Genomic DNA, 26289 nt, shown 5'->3' with positions numbered 1-26289 from the left:
TTTCAGCTGATAGGAGCCATCAAAGACCACAGCAGACTTCCCCGCCTCCTCCCTCAAGCAGTGATTGACAGGCTGCTGTGTATCGGCATCTAGCCTGTCAGTCACTGCTGCCAAAAAGGGGAGGAGACGGGAAGAGTGCTCCCCTCAGATAAAGGGGACTCAAGACTATGACTAAATGTATTCTTCAATAGCCCCTATTAGCCATTAAAGGGGTTTTCTTTTTTCTATTTATAAAGAATAAGAGGGATTTCCCATTGTATGTTTTATATGCAGCGGTGCTCATGTCAGTGGGTACCGTAGAGAGATCGGACATATTTTTAAAACCTATAATGGGAAAAGTGCTCGTATTTTTCATGAATAAGAGGGCTAGATAAAAGAAAAACCTGGAAAATCAGTTTAAATTCCTGCATTCTTGGCATTACAAATATAGCAAGCTTGTATATGTGCTATATAGCAGGTGTTCAGGATGCATAGTGGACCAACATGGCGCACAGGCACAACTAACATGTCCTTATGATCAGTAAATGGGGATTAATACACTTGTTTTTTTTATTGTTTCTTTTAGATATGTGACTACCTTTAAAGTAGTTTTCCAACTAAGCACATTTATCACCTATCCACAGGACAGGTGATAAATGTGTGATTGCTAAGCGCCCCATTACTGGGACCCTCACCGATCTCTAGAACAGGGGTCCCAAACCACCATTTCCTCCTCACTGCTTGACCATAGTGAAGAGAATTTTGAATGGAGGGGTGGGCAACCATGCACGCGGCCACTCTATTCAAAGTCTATGGGAATTATAGAAACAGCCGAGTAGTGTTCAGCTGTTTTAGTCTAATCCATAGACATTGAATGAAGCAGCAGCGTACATGGGTGACCAACGCTCCATTAAAAATCCTCCTCTCTCCGGTCGAGCACTGAGGAGAAACGGGGGTCAGTATTTATACTCTAGTAAATCGGTGGGGGTCCCAGTGGTCCGGTTGATATGTAATAAATGTGCTTATTGGGAAAACCCCTTTAAGGCGGCCTGCATTCTACATAGTATTCCATGAATTCTAACAAATTTATTTGCAAAGTAAAATAAAAAGTAGTGTTTGGATTTTTTTTTTAACCTCCCATTTAGAAAAACAATTGTCCAATTGTCCAGTGATCTGATACTTAAACTTCATTTTCCATTACTTGTTATCAAAATATCAAGGTTTTAATTTGCACCCAGGTGGCATATACATGACAGCAACTCAATAACAGCTATCTGTAATCTGCAAAGTCTCAATTTCCCCTGGCACCACTGCAGATTACCGCTGGAAGCATTCAAAGAGTCAGAACGCTTGCACCTGGGAATGAGACACCTATAACAGGACACGGCATGGCATGGAAAGCTTAAAGAGGATCTGTCACTAGTTTATTAATTCCCTATCTCCTCACTTATCTAATAGGCGCTTTGCTGCTGATCACTACAGTGTGATTTGTTGATTTCAAAAACGTTTATTATTTGCCAAGTTATGAGCATTTTTCTAAATATGCTAATGTGTCTATACTTGCCAAATGGGAGGGGACTCTTTCTTTTCACTCTGGGCGGTGTAATGTTTTCTGTATGACGCTGTCCAATCAGAATACAGCTTCTCCCCCTTCCCTGCCCAGCAACACAGAGTGATCATATAGCATACAGCTTCCATTCTTGACTGTGTTTTCAACTGGCGATCTCTCCGGTTGTTTCACAGCTAGAACTGCGATCCCGGGGTCATATGAAAGGTATATGGCTGTTCAGTGGCGCAGCTATAGGGGTCATATGAAAGGTATATGGCTGTTCAGTGGCGCAGCTATAGGGGTCGCAGCGGTCTCATTTGCGACCGAGCCCCTAAGCCTGGGGGGCCCACGGGCACCCGTTGCCATACAGCATGCTTGTTAAATACATTTTCTGTGCCGTGAAGCCGGCACTTCCTGGTTACGGTCACATGGTACACTTCGTGTACCATGTGACCGTGTTGTCACATGACATGTCTTCCAGCCAGTGCAGTGGGAAGACTCCAGGTGAGCTGCAGTCTGTATTGTGTTGTGTTGTATTGTGTTGTCTTGTAATGTAATGTATTGCGTTGCCTTGTATTGTAATGTAATGCGTTGCCTTGTAATGTGTTGTATTGTGCTGTTTGCGGTGGAGGGGGGCCCCGTTAAATTACAGCCCCCCTCCTCTCTCCACTGCAAACTGCACAATACAACACAATACATTACAAACTGTGGGTCGCGTCCCCCTGGGTGGTCGTGTGAAGACCCCAGGGGGGGTCGCGAGTCACTCACCGAGGTCCCAGTTCCATTCAATGCTGGAGCAAGGAGCGGACGTCTTCTTGCTCCAGGATTCACTCTGCCCTGAGCGGCTCGACGCAGACAGGCGGGATGTAGCAACATCATCGTGCCTATCTGCGCCGAGTCACTCATAGCACACACCGGAGGAGGCGAAGGAACGGGGATAGGTAAGTAATTATGCTATTTTTCTATTATGCACATATGGGGGCATTATCCTGTATGGGGGGCTGATATGGGGGGACATTATACTGCATGGGGGGACATTATACTGCTTTGGGGGAATTATACTGTATGGGGAGCGGATATGGGGGCATTATATTGTATGGGACGCTCATATGGGGGCATTATACTGTACGGGGGCATTTTACTGTATGGGGCAGCTATGTGGGGCATTATACTGTGGGGGCTGATATGGGGAGCATTATACTGTATGGGGGGCATTATACTGTATGGGGGCAGCTATGGGAGCATTATACTATGGGGGTTGTTGGGCAAGGGGTCTGGGCATAGGCGCGCGCAGGGGTCTGATGATGGTGGTGTTGGGGAGGGGTAGGAGGGCCCAAGCCGAATTCTTGCACCCACGCCCATGAGCCTTTAACTACGCCCCTGTGGCTGTTTAAAGTGATCACCCTTCCCTCTAGCCTCAGTCTCTCACGCTGTGTGAAGCAGCTTCATGCTGATAGGACAGGGTCAGAGGCTGTGAGGAGGCTCCACCTCAGGAGAATCTCTGCTGTTACCTCCCACTTGTCTAGTATAGCCTCATTTACATATTTAGAAAAAAAACTCATTTTACAAATAAACGTTTTGCGACACAATTTTCACTCGCATTATCAGTGTGACAGTGTCGATCAGATTAGCTATGAGATTGGGCATTACTAAACTACCGTAGTGACAGATCCTCTTTAAAGGGGTTGGCCACTTTGTAAACATATTAGCATATGCCTTAACATTAAAAATGATAAGACTTCCTTAACTTAAGTTGTGTTAGTAAGTTCCCCGCCTGATCTGTAAGGGTATGTTCACATGCTCAAATAAAAACGGCTGAAAGTTATGGAGCTGTTTTCAGGGAAAACAACCTCTGATTTTCAGCTGTTTTTGAAGCTGAAATCCTTTTTTTAACAGGTTTTTCTATCGACACAAAACAGCTCCAAAAACAACGCAAGAAGGGACGTGCTCCTTTTTACGTGCCGTTTTTCTAAAAAACGCCTTGTCTGAATGAAACGAAATACGCCTGAAGACACAGCGTGTGAACATACCCTTACATGCACTGCATGATAGGGATCATGTAAAAAATTGTGGCGGCGGTTATGAAGGCGGTGGTCACACGATGTATCACATGACCACTGCGTCCATAGGCAGAGGCAGGGGATGCTATAGTCTAAATTTGTTTACTTTCTCCCCCATCCTGTATGGCATGTTACAGATTGGGCAGGGAACGCAGAGCTTAGGCTACAGTATGTTCACATATGCGTTGGAGGCTCCTTAGGTTCTGTCAAAAATGCTGGAGAAAAAGGCAGAATGCTGCGCTTATTTTTCTGGTAAAATGACAGACTATGACAGAAACCCAACAGTACCCATTAAATTCAATAAGATGCATTAGGCGCTGCTGGTGTCAGTCATGTGACGGATCAATCACGGCATTGAATTCTGTTTTTCTGCTCCTACGACAGAACAGAAAAACGCAATTCATAGCACAGATGTAAAGAGAGGCTTCTGAAGATAACTTATAATGTTAGGGCATAAGTTATGAGAATTACTCATAAGTCAAGTATGTTTACAACCGCTTTAATGATTAATAGCGCCTTTTTCAGAATTCTTTTGGTAGATCTCCTTTAACGGTACACCCACACACGTAGCCGATTTACTGAAGCGCATCTGCTGCAAAAAACACACATTATGTTTTGCGGATTTCACCCATTCTACATTTTTTTTAAAAAGGGTGAAATGCGCAGTGAACATCCAGAACCGAATGGGCGCGCTGCAGTTAAGAAAATCCACTGCAGAAAATGTTCAGCAGCATGTGGATGAGGTTTTTTTTGGTTGTTTTTTTTAAAATCTTATCCACCTCTGTTTTCTGCTGCGGATTTTCCTTCCACAAATCCAGACAGAAAATCCGCAATAAATCAAATACGTGTGCAGGAGGCCTAAAAAAAAACACCAAAATGTGCTCAAGCTAAACACAAATCAATTCTACAAAATGGAACAATGAGATGAGCAGTTCTGATATTCAAGATCGAATCCTATTTCTAAAGCTGGATTTACACATAACAATTATCACAAGACTTTGATGTGTAAAGCCTATAAACAAACAAGCAAGTTTATTCTATATGGAGGAGAGCGATAAGCTGCTGCCAGGGGTTATCTCTCAGCAGAACAAAGGATCAGGCTTGTTGAAATTGAACATACCTGGTCCTCGTTTCAGGGAACCCCTCATGCACATTAGTTTACTATGACGAGCGTCATCAGATGAACAAATAATAATCTATTCCGAAACATTACAAAACTTACCATTGATTCAGTCCCTTGGACAAGTCCACCTGAGAAAGGTCAATAAAAACCTGTAGAATGAGGGGGGAGACAAATCTCATCAGTATCAAACGTAGATCATAAATCCTAAAACAGGACTGTGCATTGTTTGCACCCAGGATTTGTAATTTTTCCTTTTATGCTTGAAGGATCAGCACGATGGTTTAAGGTCCTATTACACTGCCCGATCATCGAGACATCGTTGATCGTCGCTCATTTGCTCTTTTCACAAGGAGCTATGTATGGGGATGAGCACTTGTTACTACGATCGCTCGTCCTCATACATTTCTATCATGTCCGCAGAACGTCGACCCTGTTTACACAGATAGATGTGCTGCCGAAAACCATAATATTTCTTGCTGCATAAACGATACGATCAGCCGAAGAGCGATAGTTTCCCCGTTCATCGGCTGAATATTGCCCTGTTTACACAGGGCAATGAACGGGAACGAGCGTTTATATGAACGCTCGCTTGCCCAATAATTGGCAATGTAAAAAGGGCCTTTAGTCTGGCTTATATTTGATAATCAGCAGCGGCACATGTCAGCAGACAGCAATGTGAAAAGGTATATGCACCTTCTTCCATTTGTCCCGCATTACTGCAAACTTGTCACACTAAATGGTTTTTGGTCTTTAAAAAAAGTGTAATATAAGACGGAGAGTAAAAACATACAACAGTATTGAAATGATTGCTGCATTGATTTAAGCAACAAACTATCTCATCCCCGTGTAAAAGAGGACCTATCACCAGGGGGTCACCACTGTTTTTACTTGGCAAATTATAAGCCCCACGAAAACAATACATTCTTTAAATATAACTAATAATTTTTTTTTTTTTAAAAAGTAAAAAAAAAAAGTTTAAGTATTTTATCAGGGCTAGTAGTGGTCAAGCTTGGCTGTGTTCACTGACTTTAATCAAATAAATGTGGTTGTTTGATTATTTGAGTAACGAAGGCTGCAGTTAGAGTATTTTGCCACATTGTTTTGCTGCGCGGCCAAAATCCGCACTGAAAAAATACATGTGTTTTTACCGTGGTTTCCGTGCGGACTGCAAAACCGTGGAAAATTGTAGTAGAAAAGCATGGGTGATATGAATGTAAAATAGCGTAAATAAATGCAGATATATTCATAACACCATGTTACTGGATTAGTCAGATTACACTCATTTAGTGTGACGAATGCACAATAATTACGGACACGTGGAAGGGGCGGATCATTTAAGTTATTGTATTGTAGTAATTCCATTAGCTTTCAGTCTCTCTGGTTTGGCCACTAGAAAATTTGTGTAGAAAAACGGACTGGCAGGCGGGCATAGATGTAGTAAGAATCTCTCACGATTAGAGAAAAGATCCAATATTTATTGAACACTATCACATTAATTGAAAAACTCCACACGTGTAAAGATATTTTGTAACAGTTGGGCCATTTTTCCCATGGAAAATTATTCTGACCATAAAATAGAACAATGTAATAATTTTTAAATGATCGTTAAAACACTACTACTGTGGAGAAAAAAAAAAAAAGAAAAAAACGACTAGTAACCAAAAATGTTTTAGCACATTGTTCCGTACGTACACGTCCATGCTTAGTGCGGATTCTTTTCTCCCCTACCTGCTGCAATGAGTCCTGCAGAGGGGCTGGTAGGGTTACTTGATGGCGCATGCGCAGAGCCCACAGCCAATATAGAAGCGCGCAGCCAATATAGAAGCAGCCCTTAGTCATGTGGCCATTCACTGCCAGTTATGTGGTTTTTATATACCCTAGAGAAAGGCAATTTGCTCTTGTGTTTTCCTTAAATGGTTTGACTACTGTTTGACCCAACTTCACCCTCTGTACCACATACCCGGCTCGACTACATCTTTGCCCTTACTCGTCTGACTACTACTATGTTACCACATACCAGCTCTGCTTCATTATTATTATTCCGACCCTTGACTTCCTGACTACGTTTATACCGGACTCCCGTTGTCAGCTTCTGTGCTCTCTGACCTTGCTTCTTTCCTTCTTTGTGTTATACTCTTCCCGGTACGTTACAATAGACTTTGTTTGCCGTTCCTCATTAAAACCGCTTTTCCAATCACACTTATTTTTTATTTGCTTCTCCAGCAGCCACCGGACTAGTTAGTGTCAAAGTACTGGCCCCACGATATGGGTGCCTCTAACAGAAGTTGTGGGGAGAGGGGCTGCAACAGGTGAAATTGTACCGTCTGGGTATTGTGGAATCAGACTGTTCCACGTGTCAGGAAAAATTGTTTGACAGAGGGAATACATTTTGGACCATCATAACAGATAAGACTATGTACCAACCTGTGATTTACTTGGTCGATACCAACACGACTGTGCCTATAAAATTTAAGTCTCTGCTTGAACGTAAAATAAGTACTGTAGATTTATTAAAAGGGTTTATTTTTTGGAATATTGTTAGGCTCCCAGCTGTCATGGCATCCCATCGACACCCCACGATCACATTGTGTGGATGACCATAAGCTTGCAGAGAAAGGCCCCCTCCCTCTGTAAAAACTTTTTGGTGCCAGAGTCGCTATTGACTGCACCCGCTGGAGATGGCGCAGCTCCCGAGTCCGCACCATATCTCTATGGCACTGTGCGGTAAGTACATCCCCCAGCACTGTAAAGCGGTCCAACAATAAAGCACAGTAACTTCAGAAAATTCAATCCCAGTAGCTTCCATTTCCGCCCAGAGCAACTACATGGAAATGTAGTTCCCTGCAGGATCACTATCAGATTTCTCAGTCTTGTAAAGAGATCAATTTCAATAATAAGCATATATTTGGGAATTCCTGCTTATAAAATCATACAAAATAAACAATAAAGTAGGTGTAAATTCTTAACAAGATATTGCTGTGGATAATAAAATGTTCTACTCATTAGCCAGAAGAATGAATGATGTCCGGCCTCCTGAATTCTGCATTTACTATACCTTTCCAAGCAGCTCTTTTTCTCTGGACATGAAGGACACGCTGTTTTTCACGGAGATTTCTAGCTTTTTCTTAGATACCTCCTCCAATGGTATTTCCCACTCCAACCTGCGGTGATCACAATCACATATGTAAGGGCCATATGCAGCACACTACATACATTTACATTGTACCCCTGACTCACTGATCATTATGGGAGTACTTGTGGGACATACAGGAGATATTCTCACTAAACTAATGAGAATGTCACACAGCTTGAGGACTCATGCACATGACGGACCTGTGTGGCTCATGCACACGGAGTCCCTATGGCTACGTACTGTAGTGCCTTCGGCCAACAGCTATTCCGAATGACTCCCCCATACACGTGCACGTTCGGCCGGGCATGCGCTTTCAATAGGAGGAAGGGAGAAAGCCACGGCCTGACTCCTACACCGGACTGTGGCTGTTTAACAGTAGTCACAACGGTTAGCATGTAAAGAAAGTGCTTACTTTTCATTAAACTCTGGATTAAAGGTCCGTTTCTTCACACTTGTCTTCCGTTTTGTGGCACGGTTTTTATCTGGTAACAAGATGGCCGACAGGTATGGATCAGGAAGCTCCTTGGATCCGACACTTAAATTTCTGACAAAAAGGTTCATACAGAATAGGGGAATATTAAATTCACATCACAATGAACACAAAAATAATAAATTTGCAAACATACACACACATTTTATATACATATTTGAATGCAAGTTAGAAGTATTAACCAATAAGGATTAAAGATGGCTGTAGTCATTAGATGACCGTATGATAGACAGACACCCTGGCGTACTCGGATGAAAACGGATGACGGCTGTAATAACAAACACAAGAATTTTCCAATATGTTGAAATTTGGTCACATGATTCTCGCCTTTTGTCATTGTAAAAGGAAGAGTCCCCTTGTGTGCCGAGAACATTAAGACAAATGATATATTGATAAACAGTGCCGGTAAATAATAACGGAATAAAACTAAACTGTTTACTGCGGAAGGAGAATTCTGATTAGAGGCAAACACATCATAGCAGAAATACCCAGAACAGTCCATAACAGAATTCATCATTTCTCATTCCATCTACATGTGGTTCCAAGTATCCACTAAGTATTAAAGTGAAAATTATTTCAGTGACGTGAACGTTCTGACAAGTTCATCAACATTATTACTTACCGCACAATGCAGAAAAGTGTTCAGTAGCGGTAGCAACGACTTCTTATAGTTTTCCCTTCGTTTGCGTACTTTTTTTATTTAGATATTGGTATATATTTGATGGGACGAAGATGCGCATTTCCACGCAAACATATAGTATAAAGCTACAGTAGAAATCATTGTATTTCATCTGTTTTCCTGAAGGTTCTCTACCCTTAAAATTGATTTTCTATGACTGTCCGATAATTCTACATTTTTGATATTCTGGCACCTATCAGACACCATTTATGCAGGATTAAAATAATTTGACTGTATATCTGTGTAAGGATACATTAATATATAAAATGTGCTATTAATCTGAACACGTAGTCATGAAAAGCCATATGAACCTTACCTGCAGCTGTGCATCACTGCTAACAGCTTGCCCTCCTTTGCCGGGTAATACACGGTCACATTTAGCTGACTTGCTTTGGATTCCTTGGGATCTGGATCACTGCGGGAAGACAAGTGTTTTTTTTTTAATTGAAGTTCTTGACTTAGGTCTTGTCCCGATTCACAAATAAGTGTCCATCAGCAATATCTCTCAATATATTAAAAGGAAAAGGACCTCCAGTCAACCATCAAAGCCTCTACGGGAGGTTCCCATAGGGAGGTGAACTTACAAATCAATCAAGAGGGATCAATATAAACTACCAAAAATAGATGAACTCTTTTTCTTAAAAAGTGTAGCATCACGCTTGACAAACTTCTGACATGTTATAGTGATATGTCAGAAGTTTGGATTGGTGGGGGTCCGAGCACTGAGACCCCCACCAATCGCTAGAACAAAGCAGCTGAAACCCTCGTGTGAGCGCTCAGCCGCTTCGTGTCTGTTCGGCTTTTTCCGGAAAGCCGATGTATCGGAGTACGGGCTCATAGACTTTGTATTGAGTCCGTACACCGATACATTTATTTCCGGAAAAAGCCGAACAGACACGAAGCAGCTGAGCGCTCACACGAGGGTTTCAGCTGCTTTGTTCTAGCGATTGGTGGGGGTCTCAGTGCTCGGACCCCCACCAATCCAAACTTCTGACATGTCACTATGACATGTCAGAGGTTTATCAAAAGTTTAGCTACACTCCAAAGTCAACTGACTATTCTTACCGGAGCGGATGACATTTATTCTCCGCGTTATTAAAGGCGGAATGAGTGCATACAGTGTAGCTGTACTGTGGATTTATTATTTAAGATTTATGAAACTGGGATAGTTCTCACCACACAAACTACTCAGTACAGTCACAGTAGGAGAAATCTTTAAATATGCGCTAGTTTTATTTTTAGAATATATATCATTGCAATCACCTCATCACACTCACAAATAAACCTTGGAATGATGTGGCCACTTCTAACCCCGCTGTATGGATGGTGACGCTCACCTGTTAGAATTGGGTAGCCTTTGTCTCAGCTCCCCTGTAGAGATCTCATCATTGTCCACAGCAGACTCCAAGGTAAATGGTGCATTCTGAGGGCTCGGGGGTCTTGGAGTTACAGAAGATATAAGACTAAGAGCATGGACCTCAGGGCTGACATTAGGAGAAGAGAGAATCTGAAAGGAAGCGGAGTTTCAGTGTAAAATACCCAAAAACTGTATGGTCAGGAATTTGTGCGCTTTGTAAAAATGGGCTCAATTTGAGGCCCAGTTCACACTTTTTTTTTTTGCAGGCAGTCCCATTTTTTTAAAGTAGTTTTGCACCACACGCGATTTTTGCCACTTTTTGGCTAACCAATTTAGGCGCTATTCAACATAAGTAAGTACTGCGCAAGATTTTAGTCATATTGATGGTACATGGGTTGTATAGAAGACCACGGGTTCTCTAGGATCGGCTTCAATCTTTAATCCAATGTAAAACTGTGCACATGTCACAGTTACCTCTGGCTTGTCACTTTTTAACTCATTAGTGTGACTTCTAAATGATTATATTGATGCAGACAAAAATAGCATGCTCCTATAGAGCAAGAAAGGTGCCCCCTTGTATTATGTCGTTCACTGCACAAAGCCAGGCTCCGTCCGGGGTACCAGGTATGTTAATTCATAGTTTAGGGAAGCCGGCTCAGCAGACTGATTTATAGTTCATGGTTAGTTTATGGTTCCACTACTACATTGTTGTTCCTTTCTGTATGGTGGGATCATTTTTAAATCACATTATCAACGGTTATGTCATTTTATAGTATCACGTCTATTCCTTTTGGTAAATCCAGGTTTAATTATTGCTGTTACATGACCGGATTAGACGTCATAGGAGCAGCACGACAATAGCAGCAAGCTGTAGATGCCTTGTTTGTCTAGACTGGAATGTGGCGAGACCCTCATCGACTCACCCTCATTTTAAATCTCATGAGAACCTCGCTGTTTGCTCCAGGTGAACTCAGAGGGAACCAGCCATCAAGTGTCATAGATTCAGCAGTCAAGACATCAGAAAGCGGCATTGTGAGGGACCCCAGAGTCTTGTTAGACTCATCTTGAACCTTAAAGAAAAAAAACAGATGTCACAATCTGACAAGGTAATAAAAAAAAAACTTTTTATTCAAGAACTACAACTAGAATGGACTCTCTAGAATACGGTGTACTGACTTGAAGCTGCAGGGTCTCGTTTTTAGGGTTCTTGACAAGGAATGCACAGCTTTCATCCCATACTGGATCGCTACTCTTTGAGGTGACCTGAGGAAAACGATTATTATTAGTAGAAATGAAAACCCACAAAACCCATTTTGCTGCACTTTAATTTAAAAAAAATAATAAAAAAATTAAAATTAAGGTAACACTCCAAGCAAGAGTTAATCTGGGTTTACAAGCGCCGATTTTCGATAATTACAGGTCGATCAGCGCTCGCTTAACGGCCCTTTACACGGGCCATGTAAACTGTATACGATCGTTCAGTCCACATGTCGGCAGCACGTCCCATGTTTGCATGGGGAGATGTGCTCCGGACAACAACGATTTTCAGGGCAGCAGAAAAGATTAAATCAGCAGACAAACAAGTGTTTGCTTATTCCTCGGCTGCTCGCTGCCATGGTTACACAGGGCAATGATTGGGAACTAGGAATGATACGAACGCCTGTCACACAATCATTGGCCTGTGTAAGTAAATGGGCCTTTATACCCACGTGTTATCCTTGAATCTGTGTGACGCTCCCCCGCCTCAGGCTCTGCATAACCGCCAGAACACAAGTTTTGCCTGGAGAGTTCCTTTAATGTCTTTACAGATAAATTATCAAGCGGAAAAGATGAATGTCCTCAAACAGGAAAGATTAGGAGAATGGGAAGGTTCACACCATAAAACCTGTAGGGATTTGTTCATATTCAGTACCTTAGTCTTGTAGGTATTTTTTCTCACAGTTATCTGTGCACTTGCAGTAGGTAGTTTTACACCTTTCTTCACCTATTTAGATGACAAATTTAACAAAAAGTGAAGTAAATATGCAATAAATAATAGATTAGACGATCAAAAAAGGGCTCCATGAAAGTGCCGGGTTTTGCTATCCAGGACAGAAAGAAGGACCTGGCATTTGTTTCACCCCATTATTCCTTTCCCATGACCTTTGGACCAACATCGCTCCACTTTGTTTGAAAATAATGCAATTTGGGAGATAGGAGTCCTGCACAGTCCCGCCGCCCGGCAGCAAAGGGGATGGCGGAGAGTTAGCAATAATGCTGGAAAAAATGCATTTTAATTGGCGGATTTGCAGTTTGCCCTTCCTTCAGCCATCTCATGGCTGGAATACTATAGATAAACATATGGTACAACTCCTTAGCTGCTCCCATTTTTCTAGACACTTTCAACAGGTTTTTCCACCTTCCTCGTCAATTTTGTAAAAATTAATATCTTTGGTGCGCAGAATACACTTTTTTGGCACAATTCTCTCACATTTTGTTAGTTAATCTTCCTCATTGTTTGTAATACACAGATGAAAAGGAAGTACTTCCCTGATATTCCAGAACTCACCGGCAGGTCACTAGCTCGTTCTAAGAAGACACACAGGAGGGCAGTAGAGAACTCTTCACTATGAGCGGATTGGGAAAGGTTGTTCACCATCAACACCTTAAAAAAGAAAAAGAAAAAGCAAACAAAAACCCGTTTAACAACATACGAGTATTAAAAGCAGAATAAGATTACCAGCATAAGCGGAGGAGAGACAAAAAGAGTTTGTGAACCATAACATTATGCGAGCAGAATAAAGGAACAGCTGTAGAGAAAAAGCAGTATATTACAGGCCATAGCAGGCGGCAGCGCGGGCATTACCTGATCTAGCTGCGCGGGATCTGGAAGAAGAGACAAACACTCTGCTTTGACATGCAATCTTCCCGATTTTACTTCCTCCAGGGGCAGCCACTGTCACGGAGTAACAAATATAAAGATAGAGCAAGTAAAAACAGCCATTTCACCTAAGTGTAACGCAACATTTGTTAGAAAATAGGTAACAATTAAAAAGTTGAAATCACCAGACACAATGCACATGTAAGGCTGTGTTCACATCACCGCTCCTTTTCGCTGAGGGGTTTCCACGGAGGTTTCCGTCGGGTTAACCACTCAACGGAAAGGCAAATGGAAACCTTAGCGTCCGTTTCCCTCACCATTGAACTCAAGGCGACTGCGCTATGGATTCCGTCAAAACAACGGAACCCTGTCACAACGGTGACAAACGGAAACCATTAGCAAAGTTTCCGTCCCCATTGATATCAATGGTGAGGGAAACAGAAGCTTAGGTTTCCGTTTGCCTTTCCGTTGCGGGGTTAATCCGACGGAAACCTCCGACAGAACACCTCAACGGAAGGGCAACGGTGATGTGAACAGGCCCTAAAACGTACAGGATTCCTTGAGTAAAGATAAGCTACAAGGACGCACGACCCCAGTTGGTCTTTTGTTTTTGTAAGTATACAAAACACCAATGACTTTTTGTACCTCTTTGTAGTGTAACTCGGTCCATATAAAAAGCATACACTTACCATATAAAAAATCATGAAGATAAAATAATAAGAGGAGTTATAATGGGGTCTGTGGAGAGATCCGTAGTTTTAATGGCAAGAATTGAGCTGCGTGCTGCGCTATTCTTGCCATGAAAGTGAAAGAAACCCAGACAGACTGTTAGGCCTTGTTGACACGGTGTATTCGACGCGTTTTTCGTGCCGAAAAAAAGCTTGCTTTAAGTTTCCCATCGACATCAATGGGAAAACGCATTGTAGTGCATATGATGCGTTTTTTTTTAATGCTCGCATGTTTAAAAAAACACGTCTTGTAAAAGAAGAAACGCCATAGTCAATGGGAGTAGTAATTCCGCGCCGAAAACGCATCAAGAAACGCTGCGAGAAAGCGACAAGAACGCATGCACTTTAAAAAGCGTTTTGCAAAAACGCTAGCGTTTTTACACGTTGTTTTTTTTAGCGCCGTGTGAACAAGGCCTTATAAGCATTTGTAAACATAGCCTTAGTTGTCTGTTGCTTTTTTCCCAGTTCTAGGATTTTCAGACCTGTTTTCTATCGTTTTGTCCATTAATAAAAGTACACGTATTTATGGTTTATGACTACAGAAGATCAGGGGACGTGGAGTTTTACCTCATCAATGGATTTCTGTTTTAGCACGTTTTTCACTGCAACTTTACAGCTGAAATAAAAAAGGCATGAAAAATCAGTAATAATTCATTGCTAAATAGTGAAGGTCTTTCAATACTAAAAAGGAAGTGAAATTATTTTGAACAGTTAAAATAGGCAAGAAATTTCTCAAATCTAGCATCTAATTCTCAATTCTGATAGTTCAACACTTGATACATAACCACCTAATAATCTGGACTCTCACAAACCTGCAGGAGAAAGACTGAATAATGCCATTTTGGTCACATATTAATCTGTATAGGGCTGGAGAATCTATAGCCGTTAAAGAGGACCTGTCAGTAGGTCCTACAAAGTGAGTTAGTAGTCTTATCTTAGAGCCGCGGTGTCTGAGCCCAGCGGTGTTTGTCCTGTACTTGTGCGTCCCCCCCATTGCTGAGCTATGGACAACTCTGGACAACTCTTTATTTAGCAACCAATATGCAAATGGCCCGCTGGCTAGCCAAGTGGGTTTTGCCACCAGCGACACTCAATGGGCGGAGCTACCACTGAGCCACTGACACTGACCTATCAGCAGAAGACTGTTTCCTTCAGACACGCTAGGACGCCGGCCTAGGTGTCTGGAGGAAACAGCCTTTAGTGTTAGTGCCCATTTCAAGCTTAAAACTCGAATAAGTTGGGTCCTTGTATGCTCTAAAGAATCCATAGGTCTCTCCTAAGAGTGGTTTAATCATTTGACTGCTGCAGAGTAGAGTGCGTGTGGGGTACCTATAGGTACGTAACTCGGTAGGGGTGGCGGCAGCAGCAGCGTGTGGACTATGTTGGGTTGCGATTTATGCTTAATTTGCAACCTGAGTGGAAGGCTGGTGCAAGACTGAGAATAGATTAACCCCGTACAGTCGGTCCCACATCACGTGATGTGAAGGTGTGTATGAAGAAAGAGTTATTGCTACATTGTGACAACCCCTTTTATATTGAGCCAGTTAACGATCAGCTGATCAACCTGGCTCCGGCTACTGGCACACAGCGGATTTTGCTGGGGGAAGCCTTCAATGGCCACACATTTCTCCTGCAGTGCCATTTATATGAATAGCCATCCATTTCATACATGGACGGCTCAAGTCAGCTAGAACAGGAGCCGCTTCTACAGAGCGGCATTCAATTCCGGCTCATAGGGGGGTACCAAGCAGGGGTACCAAGCAGATCAGAAAATGTTATTAACTAGTGTTGATGACTCCTTTCCCTAATACGTTCTTTAAAGTGGACCTGACATGGGCGATCTCTTTATAAACATATACACTGACCTTCCAAGAGAATCATCTTTGTCAATATCTTTATCGAACAAGACAAACTCAATATCCTGTCCAGGGACATCCGTGACCATTATCTGCAGAATAAGCACAATTTATTTGTATCATTCATTGGTAAAAGCCTTCCCAGTATAAACCATAAAGGCCCTGCATGTAAATAATACCTCAAATGTCTGATCCCAGCGGGGATTCAAAGTCTCCTTTATTACTCTGGTTTTCACAGCTTTTCCTCCAGCTCGCACTACAACGTAGGGGTCAGACTTTCCTTTAATCATTCCTCCCATGAAATTATCCTTTGCGATTAAATTTTCCGCTTCGAGAACAAAGACACGTAGCACATTCTAGCCCAAAAAAATATAAAAAAAGGTTTACCATGTATATTATAAGCAAAGAGGTGGATGTACAACCACTTATCAGAAAAGGGCCCATCTCCCACTGTCAAAATACTGACGTAATACATTCTTCCTAAATACACATGGTATAGCTACCATTCTGTTCGGAGAGAACAGCAGCATCTCTATCTTGGTGTGGGCACTGCCATCCCCATTTTTGCAGCAGAAAGATTTACCTTAATAGGGCTTTGATTTCAATAGATAGAGGCCTGTGTCCAGCTCCTGGACCCTCATCAATGTAGCCCTTTAATTTGCTATAATAGAAAAACCCCTTTAACAGACAGAATACGGAAGTTTTTTTATTTTGCACGGTTAGGTGGCATTTTGCAAAAGGTTGAATTGCCAGATCATATTATGGTTGGAAAAGAACAATCTAACTTATCCGTTGGCAGTAATAATTCAATGCTCTGTACTACAGAATGGAAAACGGTCACAAATAAATCTTCATTTTACGATAAATAATGATGTAGATAACAATGCAGTTCTGTTTCAATGATCATTTTATTGGATTTTCTGAACAATATGCAGTAAGAGGTGAATTCTGGATGGTATGTCCACCTGCATTGTGCTCTGTCTGGCCTTATGTGCTCTGGGCAGCAAAATGCGTCAGTAACAATAGAGCTCTGATCTTCTAACCAGGATGTTTATTCTGGTCGGTTTCTTCAATAATTAACAATACCAATTTTATTGTGTGTGGCACAAAGCTCCAAACATTTTAACATCATTGGAAGAGACCAACTGAAGGAGATTTATTATTCCGGTCCTAAAGTAAGAAGGGTTAAACTAGACCAGACAGGCAGAAACCATTAATCAGCATGATAAATTAGACGTTAGACGCTTTTCTCAGCCTAGGCTACCTCATGGCCAACGGTCCTAGATCAATAGTTTGCGCTAAAAGAATGGCGACAGAAATAAATCTGCCGCATTTTACGAATCCTCTTAGCCACGCCTTTTTTTCTAGACACTTTTCAAAACCGTCGAGTGAGGTGTAAAAAGTATCTAAAATAAATAATACTTGGCCCACAGCCAAATGTACGGCAGTTTTTTGGTGCAATTTGAGCCAGAATTCGAGTGCGTTTGGTATTTAAGTGTCCCCCAATGTTAAATCTATCAATAAAATGTCTTGCATCGTCTAAAATTGGGGTGCACACTTTGTGTTCCCTAGCATAATAAGGCAGCAGTAAATAGTATGTAGCATAGATAAAAGAATGGTGATGTGTAGATGAGTAAAGGGGGATTTACACTGGGTGATTATCGTGCAGACAAGTGTTCATATAACGCTCGTTGCCGATAATTGCCCTGTGTAAAAAGGGCAGCGATCAGCAGATGAACGAGCAAACGCTCGATCATCTTCCGGTCGTATCGTTTTAAAAAAAAGTTAAATATTATCGTTGTCGGCAGCACAACTCTGTGTAAACAGTGAGACGCGATGCCGACATGATAATAATGTATGGGGACGAGCGATCGGGGTAACGACCGCTCATCCCCATCCATATCTCCGTGTCACAGGAGAAAACGAGCGACAATCAATGAGGTCTCGTTGACCGGCGTTCGCTGCACCTGCCGAATATCGGCAGGTGTAAAAGGCCGTTAAGAAAAATACATAAGGCCATCTGCAGGTATACGCATTTCTAGACACAAGTGAGTGTCTTTGTTTGGGCAGTTATACTACAGACAGCAGTATCTTCAGAAAGAAACAGATCATAGAAGGTCTCACTGCTAGGAGTCCCCATGATCAGATGTTATTTATGGGGGAACTCCACTGCAACGGTCGATTTCTCCGCAACCGCTCATCTACTGAAATCAATGGGCAAACATGGTTTAGAACGGACAACAGATTTCCTCTGGTAGGCAAAAACGGTCAACCTGCCGAGTCATTAGGCATGGTTGATCGCAATATATTTCCAGAAACAAATTCATAGGGTTATATATATTAGGTTAAATGCACTAGATCTATATTCCTTCTGGGAAGAAGTACACTCCCTATTAATTTCTTCTGGGAAATAATTCTTAACACAGAAGTTGTGATGAGTGGCATCTATTTTTTAGCAGTGGAACATATACAGGAGTCATTTATATTAAAGTGGTTTTCTGCCACCATAGCTCAGTAGTTTTTTTATTTTTATTATGTTGTCCAGCACAGTTTTAAAGTTTGCTAGGGCTTGTACTACAGTTCTCATGATACTTCTCCCCTTTCACAGACATTGCCTTTATTTAAAGCTACCTTTATGCCCCTCTCTTACTCACTGTCTGCACTATCTGGTGCCCAGCATGTGAAACACTATCCCTCCAGAGACAAAGAAGGAGGAGGGAGAGCAGGGAGTAGTAGAGATAAGAGGCAAATGATGTGTGACGTCCTGTACTACAGGGTGAAGGAGAGGGAGAATAACCACATGTTTAGTGTACACAAAGTCAAACACCGGGAGCATCATCATGTGCCTACATGGGAGACTGGCTTTTGAAAAACCCCATTAAATATAAGATGCGTTCGTTTTCAATGCCTCTCCTATTGCATCACTCTTGGTCCAACATGAGTGCAACCAATCAAATTCTAGGACATATCAAAACGTTTTAGTAAAGGAATTAAAGTACATTTAAATATAATATCTTACCTCTGTGCCAAAGTTCTCAGGAGGGCTGGTTTTATTGGGTCTTGGGGGCAAATCCACACTGGAGCCACAAGTTGCCTGCTCGATATCAGAAGTTTCAGATCCTGTGACCACACATATAGCTGGGTCCAAATACAGAATCTATGTCAGAAAAAGGGAAACGGGTTCTTAGCAAGCATGAAAGACAGATTGCTCTAAGTTTTGTGACTGCACTTGTTGCTGAATGACCTACAGCTGAACATGGAAAGTGATGTCATCAGAAGGAACAAACGTCAAAGCTGACTGAGGAACACAAGGGGTTGATACCCTATACATTCAATTCTTTACAATCCCAATAATTATGACTATGCCCTTTTAAAACATATTTTGGTCCGTATTTACATACATGCAATCACTATATGCTTGTTTTATAAGCTTATAATTTATTTTTTTGAAAGTAAAATCAACATATTAGAGATTGTTAAAGAGAATGTCACCAGTTTATCAATTCTCCTTACTATCTAATAGGCGCTTTGCGGCTGATCACTACAATGTGATTTATTTTAAAAAATGTTTATTATTTGCAAAGTTATGAGCATTTTTCTAAATATGCTAATGCGGCTATACTTGCCAAATAGGAGGTGAATTTCTTTTCACTCTGGGCGGTGTAATGTTTCTGTATGACGCTGTCCAATCTGCATACAGTTCTCCTCTTCCCTGCCCAGCAACATAGTGTGATCATATAGTTCAAATGTTGATACCTCCGGTTGTTTTACAGCTAGAACTGTGATCCTGGTGTCATGAAAGATTAGAATCTCCTTTGTTCTAGATGGTCCACAGCCCGAGATATGGCTATTTGAAGTGATCCCCCTTCTTTCCTTCCTCAGTCTCTCACACTGTATGAAGCAGCTTCATGCTGATAGGACAGTGTCAGAGGCTGTGATGTAGCTCCACCTCAGGAGAATCGCTGCGGTTACCTCCCATTTGTCAAGTATAGCCTCACTTACAGATTTTGAAAAAAGCTAATAACTTTACAAATAATAAACTTTTTGGGACACAAGTTTCACTAGAATTATCGAAGCGCCTATTAGATTAGCTAGGAGATGGGGCATTACTAAACTGGTGACAGATCCTCTTTAACAGGTTCCCGACCGCTGGCCGTATTTATACGGCCAGCGGTCAGGGTCTCTAAAGTCCGGCGTATAGTATATATACGGCCGCCTTCAGAGACTGTGCACGCGGGATCGCGTGCACACAGCTCTATGCCCTGGCTGTTGCTAACAGCCATGGGCACTGGGCAGAATGTCAGGGGTCAATCTTTTGGCCCCTGAACATGTGATCGCTGTGACAACCAATCACAGCGATCACATGCATTTCTGCATAGAAAACAGTGTGCACGCGATCGCGTGCACACAGCCCTGTGCCCTCGCTGTTACCAACAGCTCTGGGCACTGGGCAGAGTATCAGGGACCAATCTGATGGTCCCTGAACATGTGGTCGCTGTGACAACCAATCACAGCGATCACATGCATTCCTGCTTATAAAACAGTGTGCACGCGATCGCGTGCACACAGCCCTGTGCCCACGCTGTTACCAACAGCTCTGGGCACTGGGCAGAGTATCAGGGACCAATCTGATGGTCCCTGAACATGTGGTCGCTGTGAAAATCACAGCGACCACATTTGTTTTATTTTGACTTTTCTGGCAGTAAATCTCCTGCCTCTTTTCTTCTCCTCAAACATTGTTTCAGTTTGAGGAGAAGAAGAGACTCGGGAGAATTGCTGCCAGAAGATTACAGTTACAGTTACAAAAAAATACAGTTACACTCTAAAACATTCTCTGTATAGATAGATTTCTATCTATCTATACAATCTATCTATCCATCTATCTTTTTTTCTATCTATCTACCTTTCTTTCTTTTATTCTATTAGAATAGGCAGGTAGGGAGTATATAATTATATATATATCCACATATATATAATATATATAGCAATAGCGGTTTATTTTTTTGTTAGCGGTAGTGTAGATATATATAGCAGTTAGTTTGTGTGTTTTATAAAAAAAAAAAAATAAAAAAAAAAAAAATTTGTTTAGTTAGTGTTAGTTACGTTATGGCGAGGAAGTTGTTTAGCGCCGAGGAGGCATACGCCATGCTGTGGTCTGAGTCGGAGACCGCATCAGAGATGGCGTCCGAGATGGAACCTGTTTTAGGTAGTGACGATGACAGCGTCACTTCAGGTTCATCTTCAGGGGACGTGGTCCCTAATGCAGTCGAAACTGCAGAACATGAAAGCGCAGGGCCAAGTAGCGCTGTAGCACGGGACAGCCTGGTCCCTCCAGTCCAGGCTCTTGTATGGGCACCTGCCCCATCTTTTGGGCCTAGAATCCACGGATTTACGGCCACTCCTGGCATAACCGTGGACAATACAAATTTTGTCCAAATGGATTACTTCCATTTATTTATAACGGACGACATCCTAAATCAGATTGTCCACGAAACAAATTTATATGCCACGCAATATATAAGGCAGAAACCTTCATCCACCCATGCCAGAGATTGGACGCCCACCAATTTGCAGGAATTAAAAAAAATTTTGGGGCTCACCCTAAATATGGGTATTGTCAAAAAGCCCTCCATTAGGTCTTACTGGTCAACAAGACCCACCCAAGCCACCCCAGTATATTCTGCAGTAATGCCCAGGTCTTGTTATGAGACAATAATGAGGTTCCTCCACTTCAATGACAACGCACAGGCCCCCCCAAGTACCGATGCAAACCGGGATCGGTTGTTCAAAATAAGACCGCTAATAAATTCCCTGAATAATTTATTTCTGCAACTCTACACCCCTGAGCAGAATGTAAGTGTGGACGAATCCCTCCTCAACTTTCATGGCAGACTTAGCTTTCGCCAATATCTACCTTCAAAAAGGGCAAGATATGGTGTTAAGCTCTACAAATTGTGTGAAAGCGGGTCAGGATATACCACCGCCTTCAGAATTTATGAAGGGCGGGACCGCACAATAAATGTTCCTGGATGCCCCCCTGATCTTTCCACCAGCAGTAAGATCGTGTGGGAGATAATGCAGCCTCTGCTTCACAAGGGGTACCACCTGTACGGTGATAATTTTTATTCAAGTGTGCCCCTGTTTAGGCATTTGCATGCTGCAAGGACTGGGGCATGTGGTACCATGCGCAAAAACAGAATTGGTTTTCCACAGCAATTAGTGGGGAAGCGCATGGTAAAGGGGGACTCCTGTGCTTATGCATCTGAAGAAATGCTGGCGGTCAAGTACAGGGATCGCAAAGATGTGTATGTGCTAATCACGATTCATACCGCAGGAACAGTGGCAGTGAGGGAAAGAGGGGCAACATCGGACAAGCACAAACCAGTGAGCGTGTCCGAATATAACAAGTACATGGGGGGGGGTGGATTTAAGCGACCAGGTTTTACAGCCCTATTTAGTAAAACGCAAAACTAAAACCTGGTACAAAAAAGTGGCCATTTATTTGTTACAGGTGGCCATCCACAACTCATTCGTGCTCTACAAAAAAAACAGAGGCAGAGACACATACCTGGATTTCCAGGGAAAAATTATTGAAGGCCTCATTTTTGATGTTCAGGACACCCGAGAATGCCCCCAGTCTGAGGATGTCACGCGACTGACTGAAAGACACTTCATCAGTCGGATTCCCCCAACAGCAACCAGAAGCAACCCCCAGAAAAAGTGCCGCGTCTGCAGAAAAGACGGGCACAGCAAAGATTCCCGATATTTCTGTCCCTCATGTCCCTCGCAACCAGGCCTGTGCATTGAGCCATGTTTTAAAAAATACCGCACTGTTCTGAATTATTAGATTTTAGTTAATTTGTTGAAAATATATTTGCCCTACATTACGTTTTTATTTTTCCCATGATTTTACTCCAAGGGTGAGGGAGGGAATGGGTGGGGGGTGGATGTCATGTTTGATGTTTTCTAAAGTTCATCTGCTGGAGAGCTCCATTTGCATTAAGCTGCAATTTCTTATTTTAGAAAACCCCAAAAAATAAATTCCCATTATACCCCTAGATGAATATTTTGGGATTTCTGCTTCAAGAGCAGATATTTTGGAAGTGTTATAGAAACTCTGTTGAGTTTTGTAAAACCAGCTTTGAAAAAAAGCGATATGTGAAATAATCTTCTTCTATCCTCCGCCCTCCTACATCTCTATGTGATAAATAAGGCCACATATTTGGTATCCCCGTGCACGGGAGAAGTGGCAGAATGTGAACGGAGATTAATTTTGACCGTGGTCTATACCGTGTGTGAAAAATGCTGGTATAAACTGAAGCATTTGCTAAAAAAGTGCTGATTTTATTTTGTTCCATCTTATTCAAGAAACTTTCAGAAGAAAACTGGACTGTCTAAAAATATGATAAACCCCTTGAAGAAAACCTTGTGGGGTCTACTTGTGTGAATGAAGTCATTTATGGGGTGTTTCTAATGTTTCAGCAGCATTACGCCCCCCAGAAAACAGTATGCGGCTCTAAAATCAAATGCAAAATTCCTGGACCGAAAAGGCCAAAAAGCCTCCTTTTATGCCAAGCCCTGGCACATGCCCGCACAGCGAATAAGGCACACATATTTGGTATCCCCATGCACGGGAGAAGTGGAAGAACGTGAAAGGAGATGAATTTTGTCCGTGGACTATACCGTGTGTGAAAAATACTAGCCTAAACTGACGCATTTGCTAAATTCTTGCATTTTTTTCCAATTTTGCCCACTTTAGAGAAAAAAATAAAAATGATATATACTGACAAATGCCACTAAAACAAAGCCCTATCTGTCCTTTAAAAAGAGTGTAAAATTCAAAGATGAACTTTATTCACCTACAGAGTTATAGTCATCTAAAGAAGCGCATAGCAAAATTGTGAAATTTGCTCTGGTCATTTAGCTGTAAAACAGCCTAGTCCTTAACCGGTTAAAACAACAGTGCCCTAACATACACTGGATTATCTGAACAGCTCCTATTACAAGTATGAGTGACCCACTGGATAGGTTGCACGGATTTAATAAAACCCTACCATTGCCAGGCATATTTGCAAACAAAATACAGACGGTCACTAACAAGTATAGTATTGGTTTTGTTATTTATGCAATTCCCTATCATATACGTTTAGGTTCACCAAAAGTGATCTATACCACACACGCCACATACTTTGTAATTACGCTAGTTTTTCTTCGCTAATATGGGTAGCGGAGTTTCTGGCAGATCCCATAGAAATTAGATAATAGGCTAAACTGAAAACCATCAAAAGTGCCCAAGATTAACAATGGCTGTAAGGTGAATTGTAAGTTAAATGTAAGTGTCTAGACTTGACTGATATCAGTATTACCCTCATAACAAGCTTCAGATAGATCCTGCTTCTTTGTCCAGAGTTCTCAAGCTGAAACCACTGGTCTAACGTCAATTGATCAGCAGAAAGGATCCTCCCTAATGGAATGGACAATGAGCCCAAAGAGTGCTGCCGATCATCATCCTTCACCTGGTAATAAACAAACACATCTTTTTCTAACCCAGCATGACAACTAGCAGAGTCCAGAAAGTAGTACTTGGAAATATCTGACCTCACCTGTATGTCAAGGTCATGAAGGCTAGGATTACGTAGAAAGAATCGGAACGGCTCTTCCCAAACAGGACTGTTTGTGTTGTACACAGTCTGCGGGATCAAACACCATAGTGCATTACTTCACTGCTATAAACATAAGAGGCAAAACATGGTAAAATCAACTATACACAACAACACTTTGTTAAGGCCCTTTTACATCGGCGCTCGCTTGCTCCTGTCACCCGGAGCTATGGATGGGGACGAGCGGTCGTTACTCCGATCGTTCGTCCTCCTCCATTATTATCATGTCCGCAGCGCGCCTCCTTGTTTACACAGAGATGTGCTACCGACCGATAATCTTTTACTTTTCTAAGACTATACAACCAGCAGTTGATCGAGCATTTGCTCGTTCATCTTCTGATCGTTCTCCTGTTTACACAGAGCAATTATAGGCAACGAGCGTTATATTAACGCTCGTCTGCACGATAATTGCCCAGTGTAAAACCCCCTTTAATCTCCATTCAGATTACAATCCATCATGGCTTCCGTTCTAAACAAAGCAATGACTGGTACGGCGGATCCATTTCCAAATGTATCCCAAATAACCCGGACAGATGTCAGTGGCGTATAATAGCACCTATTGTTTTAGAGGGAAAAAAAATAAGGGAGATTTACGAAGCCTAAAGCGCCAGAAATCTGGCACAAATTGTGCCAAAAAAGTGGAGTATATGTCATGCGCCAAATTATGTTTTTGACATTTTTTACAACTCCCTACAGAGTTTTTAAAACATTCTAGTTGCGTCAAATTTATCATACAGTGTACGCCATTGCGCCGTGTCTGGTCAAGTTTTATCCTGTCTTTGTTTAGGTCAGTATTAATAAATTTGCTCCAATGTTGCAGACTGTTGCATCGGAAATAGCATAGATATAAAAAAACGCTGATGTGAACAGAGCCTTACATTGTCACATCCGTGCTGTGCATTGTGAATAACGCACCGTGATCAGATGACACAAGACACCGTATGTTCATCCGGTTTAAGCTAAGAATATTGTAGGGCGAGTTTGATATACTGATGCTTTAGACCAGGGGTCTCAAGCAAGCGGCCCGCGGGCCGCATGCGGCCCCTGGGGCTGTCATCTGCGGCTCGCGGGACACAGAGCCGCTAGTATCGGCTCTGCTCCGAGACTCTGGAATTCCCTGACATCGCTGTCCACATATGAACAGCGATGTCTGGGGCTTCCCCAGAGCCGTTGTCCCGAGCAGAGCGCTGGTGTCGGCTCTGCTCCGGGACTCTGTGGAATTCCCTGACATCGCTGCCCATATATGGACAGTGTGTCAGGGTCTTGCCCAGAGCGGAGCAGAGCGCTGGTGTCGGTTCTGCTCCTGGACTCTGTGGAATTCCCTGACATCGCTGTCCACATATGAACAGCGATGTCTGGGGCTTCCCCAGAGCCGGAGTCCCGAGCAGAGCGCTGGTGTCGGCTCTGCTCCGGGACTCTGTGGAATTCCCTGACATCGCTGCCCATATATGGACAGTGTGTCAGGGTCTTCCCCAGAGCGGAGTCCCGGGCAGAACGCTATTATCGGCTCTGCTCCGGGACTCTGGGGAAGCCTCTGACATCGCTGTCCATACATCGACAATGATGTCAGGGGCTTCCCCAGAGCAGGAGTCCCAGTGATGTCAGGAGCACAGCTGGAGTCCCAGGAAGAGCCTACTAGCGCTCTGCCTGGGACTCCAGCTCTTGGCAAGCCCCTGACATCACTGGGGCAGCCTTTACAGAGGGCACTGTGGCAGCCTCCACAGAGGACACTGGCATTATCTAGGGGTGTGTTGCATTATCTACAGAGGGCACTGTGGCCTTCTCTACAGAGGGCACTGTGGCCTTCTCTACAGA

At 42.6% G+C, this 26289-nt stretch overlaps 1 protein-coding gene across 1 annotated transcript in view; it reads right to left on the bottom strand.

The window, feature by feature from the left end:
* Positions 1–26289, bottom strand: part of ESYT1 (extended synaptotagmin 1) — a 94535-nt gene that overhangs the window by 4949 nt on the left and 63297 nt on the right. Inside the window, exons 15-30 of the mRNA XM_075852138.1 lie at positions 24418–24504; positions 24181–24330; positions 18834–18971; positions 15994–16170; positions 15824–15906; positions 14526–14574; positions 13216–13305; positions 12919–13014; positions 12283–12354; positions 11547–11633; positions 11294–11440; positions 10351–10520; positions 9330–9428; positions 8257–8388; positions 7767–7872; positions 4811–4860 (exon numbers count right to left, since the gene is read on the bottom strand). Coding sequence (XP_075708253.1) covers positions 4811–4860; positions 7767–7872; positions 8257–8388; positions 9330–9428; positions 10351–10520; positions 11294–11440; positions 11547–11633; positions 12283–12354; positions 12919–13014; positions 13216–13305; positions 14526–14574; positions 15824–15906; positions 15994–16170; positions 18834–18971; positions 24181–24330; positions 24418–24504 — 1733 coding nt within the window. The remainder of the gene's footprint in view (positions 1–4810; positions 4861–7766; positions 7873–8256; positions 8389–9329; positions 9429–10350; positions 10521–11293; positions 11441–11546; positions 11634–12282; positions 12355–12918; positions 13015–13215; positions 13306–14525; positions 14575–15823; positions 15907–15993; positions 16171–18833; positions 18972–24180; positions 24331–24417; positions 24505–26289) is intronic.

Source organism: Rhinoderma darwinii, chromosome 2, assembly GCF_050947455.1.
Source record: "Rhinoderma darwinii isolate aRhiDar2 chromosome 2, aRhiDar2.hap1, whole genome shotgun sequence".
Taxonomy (NCBI): domain Eukaryota; kingdom Metazoa; phylum Chordata; class Amphibia; order Anura; family Rhinodermatidae; genus Rhinoderma; species Rhinoderma darwinii.
Note: the sequence above shows the minus strand (reverse complement) of the source record. Positions and strands in the feature narration are given on the sequence as shown.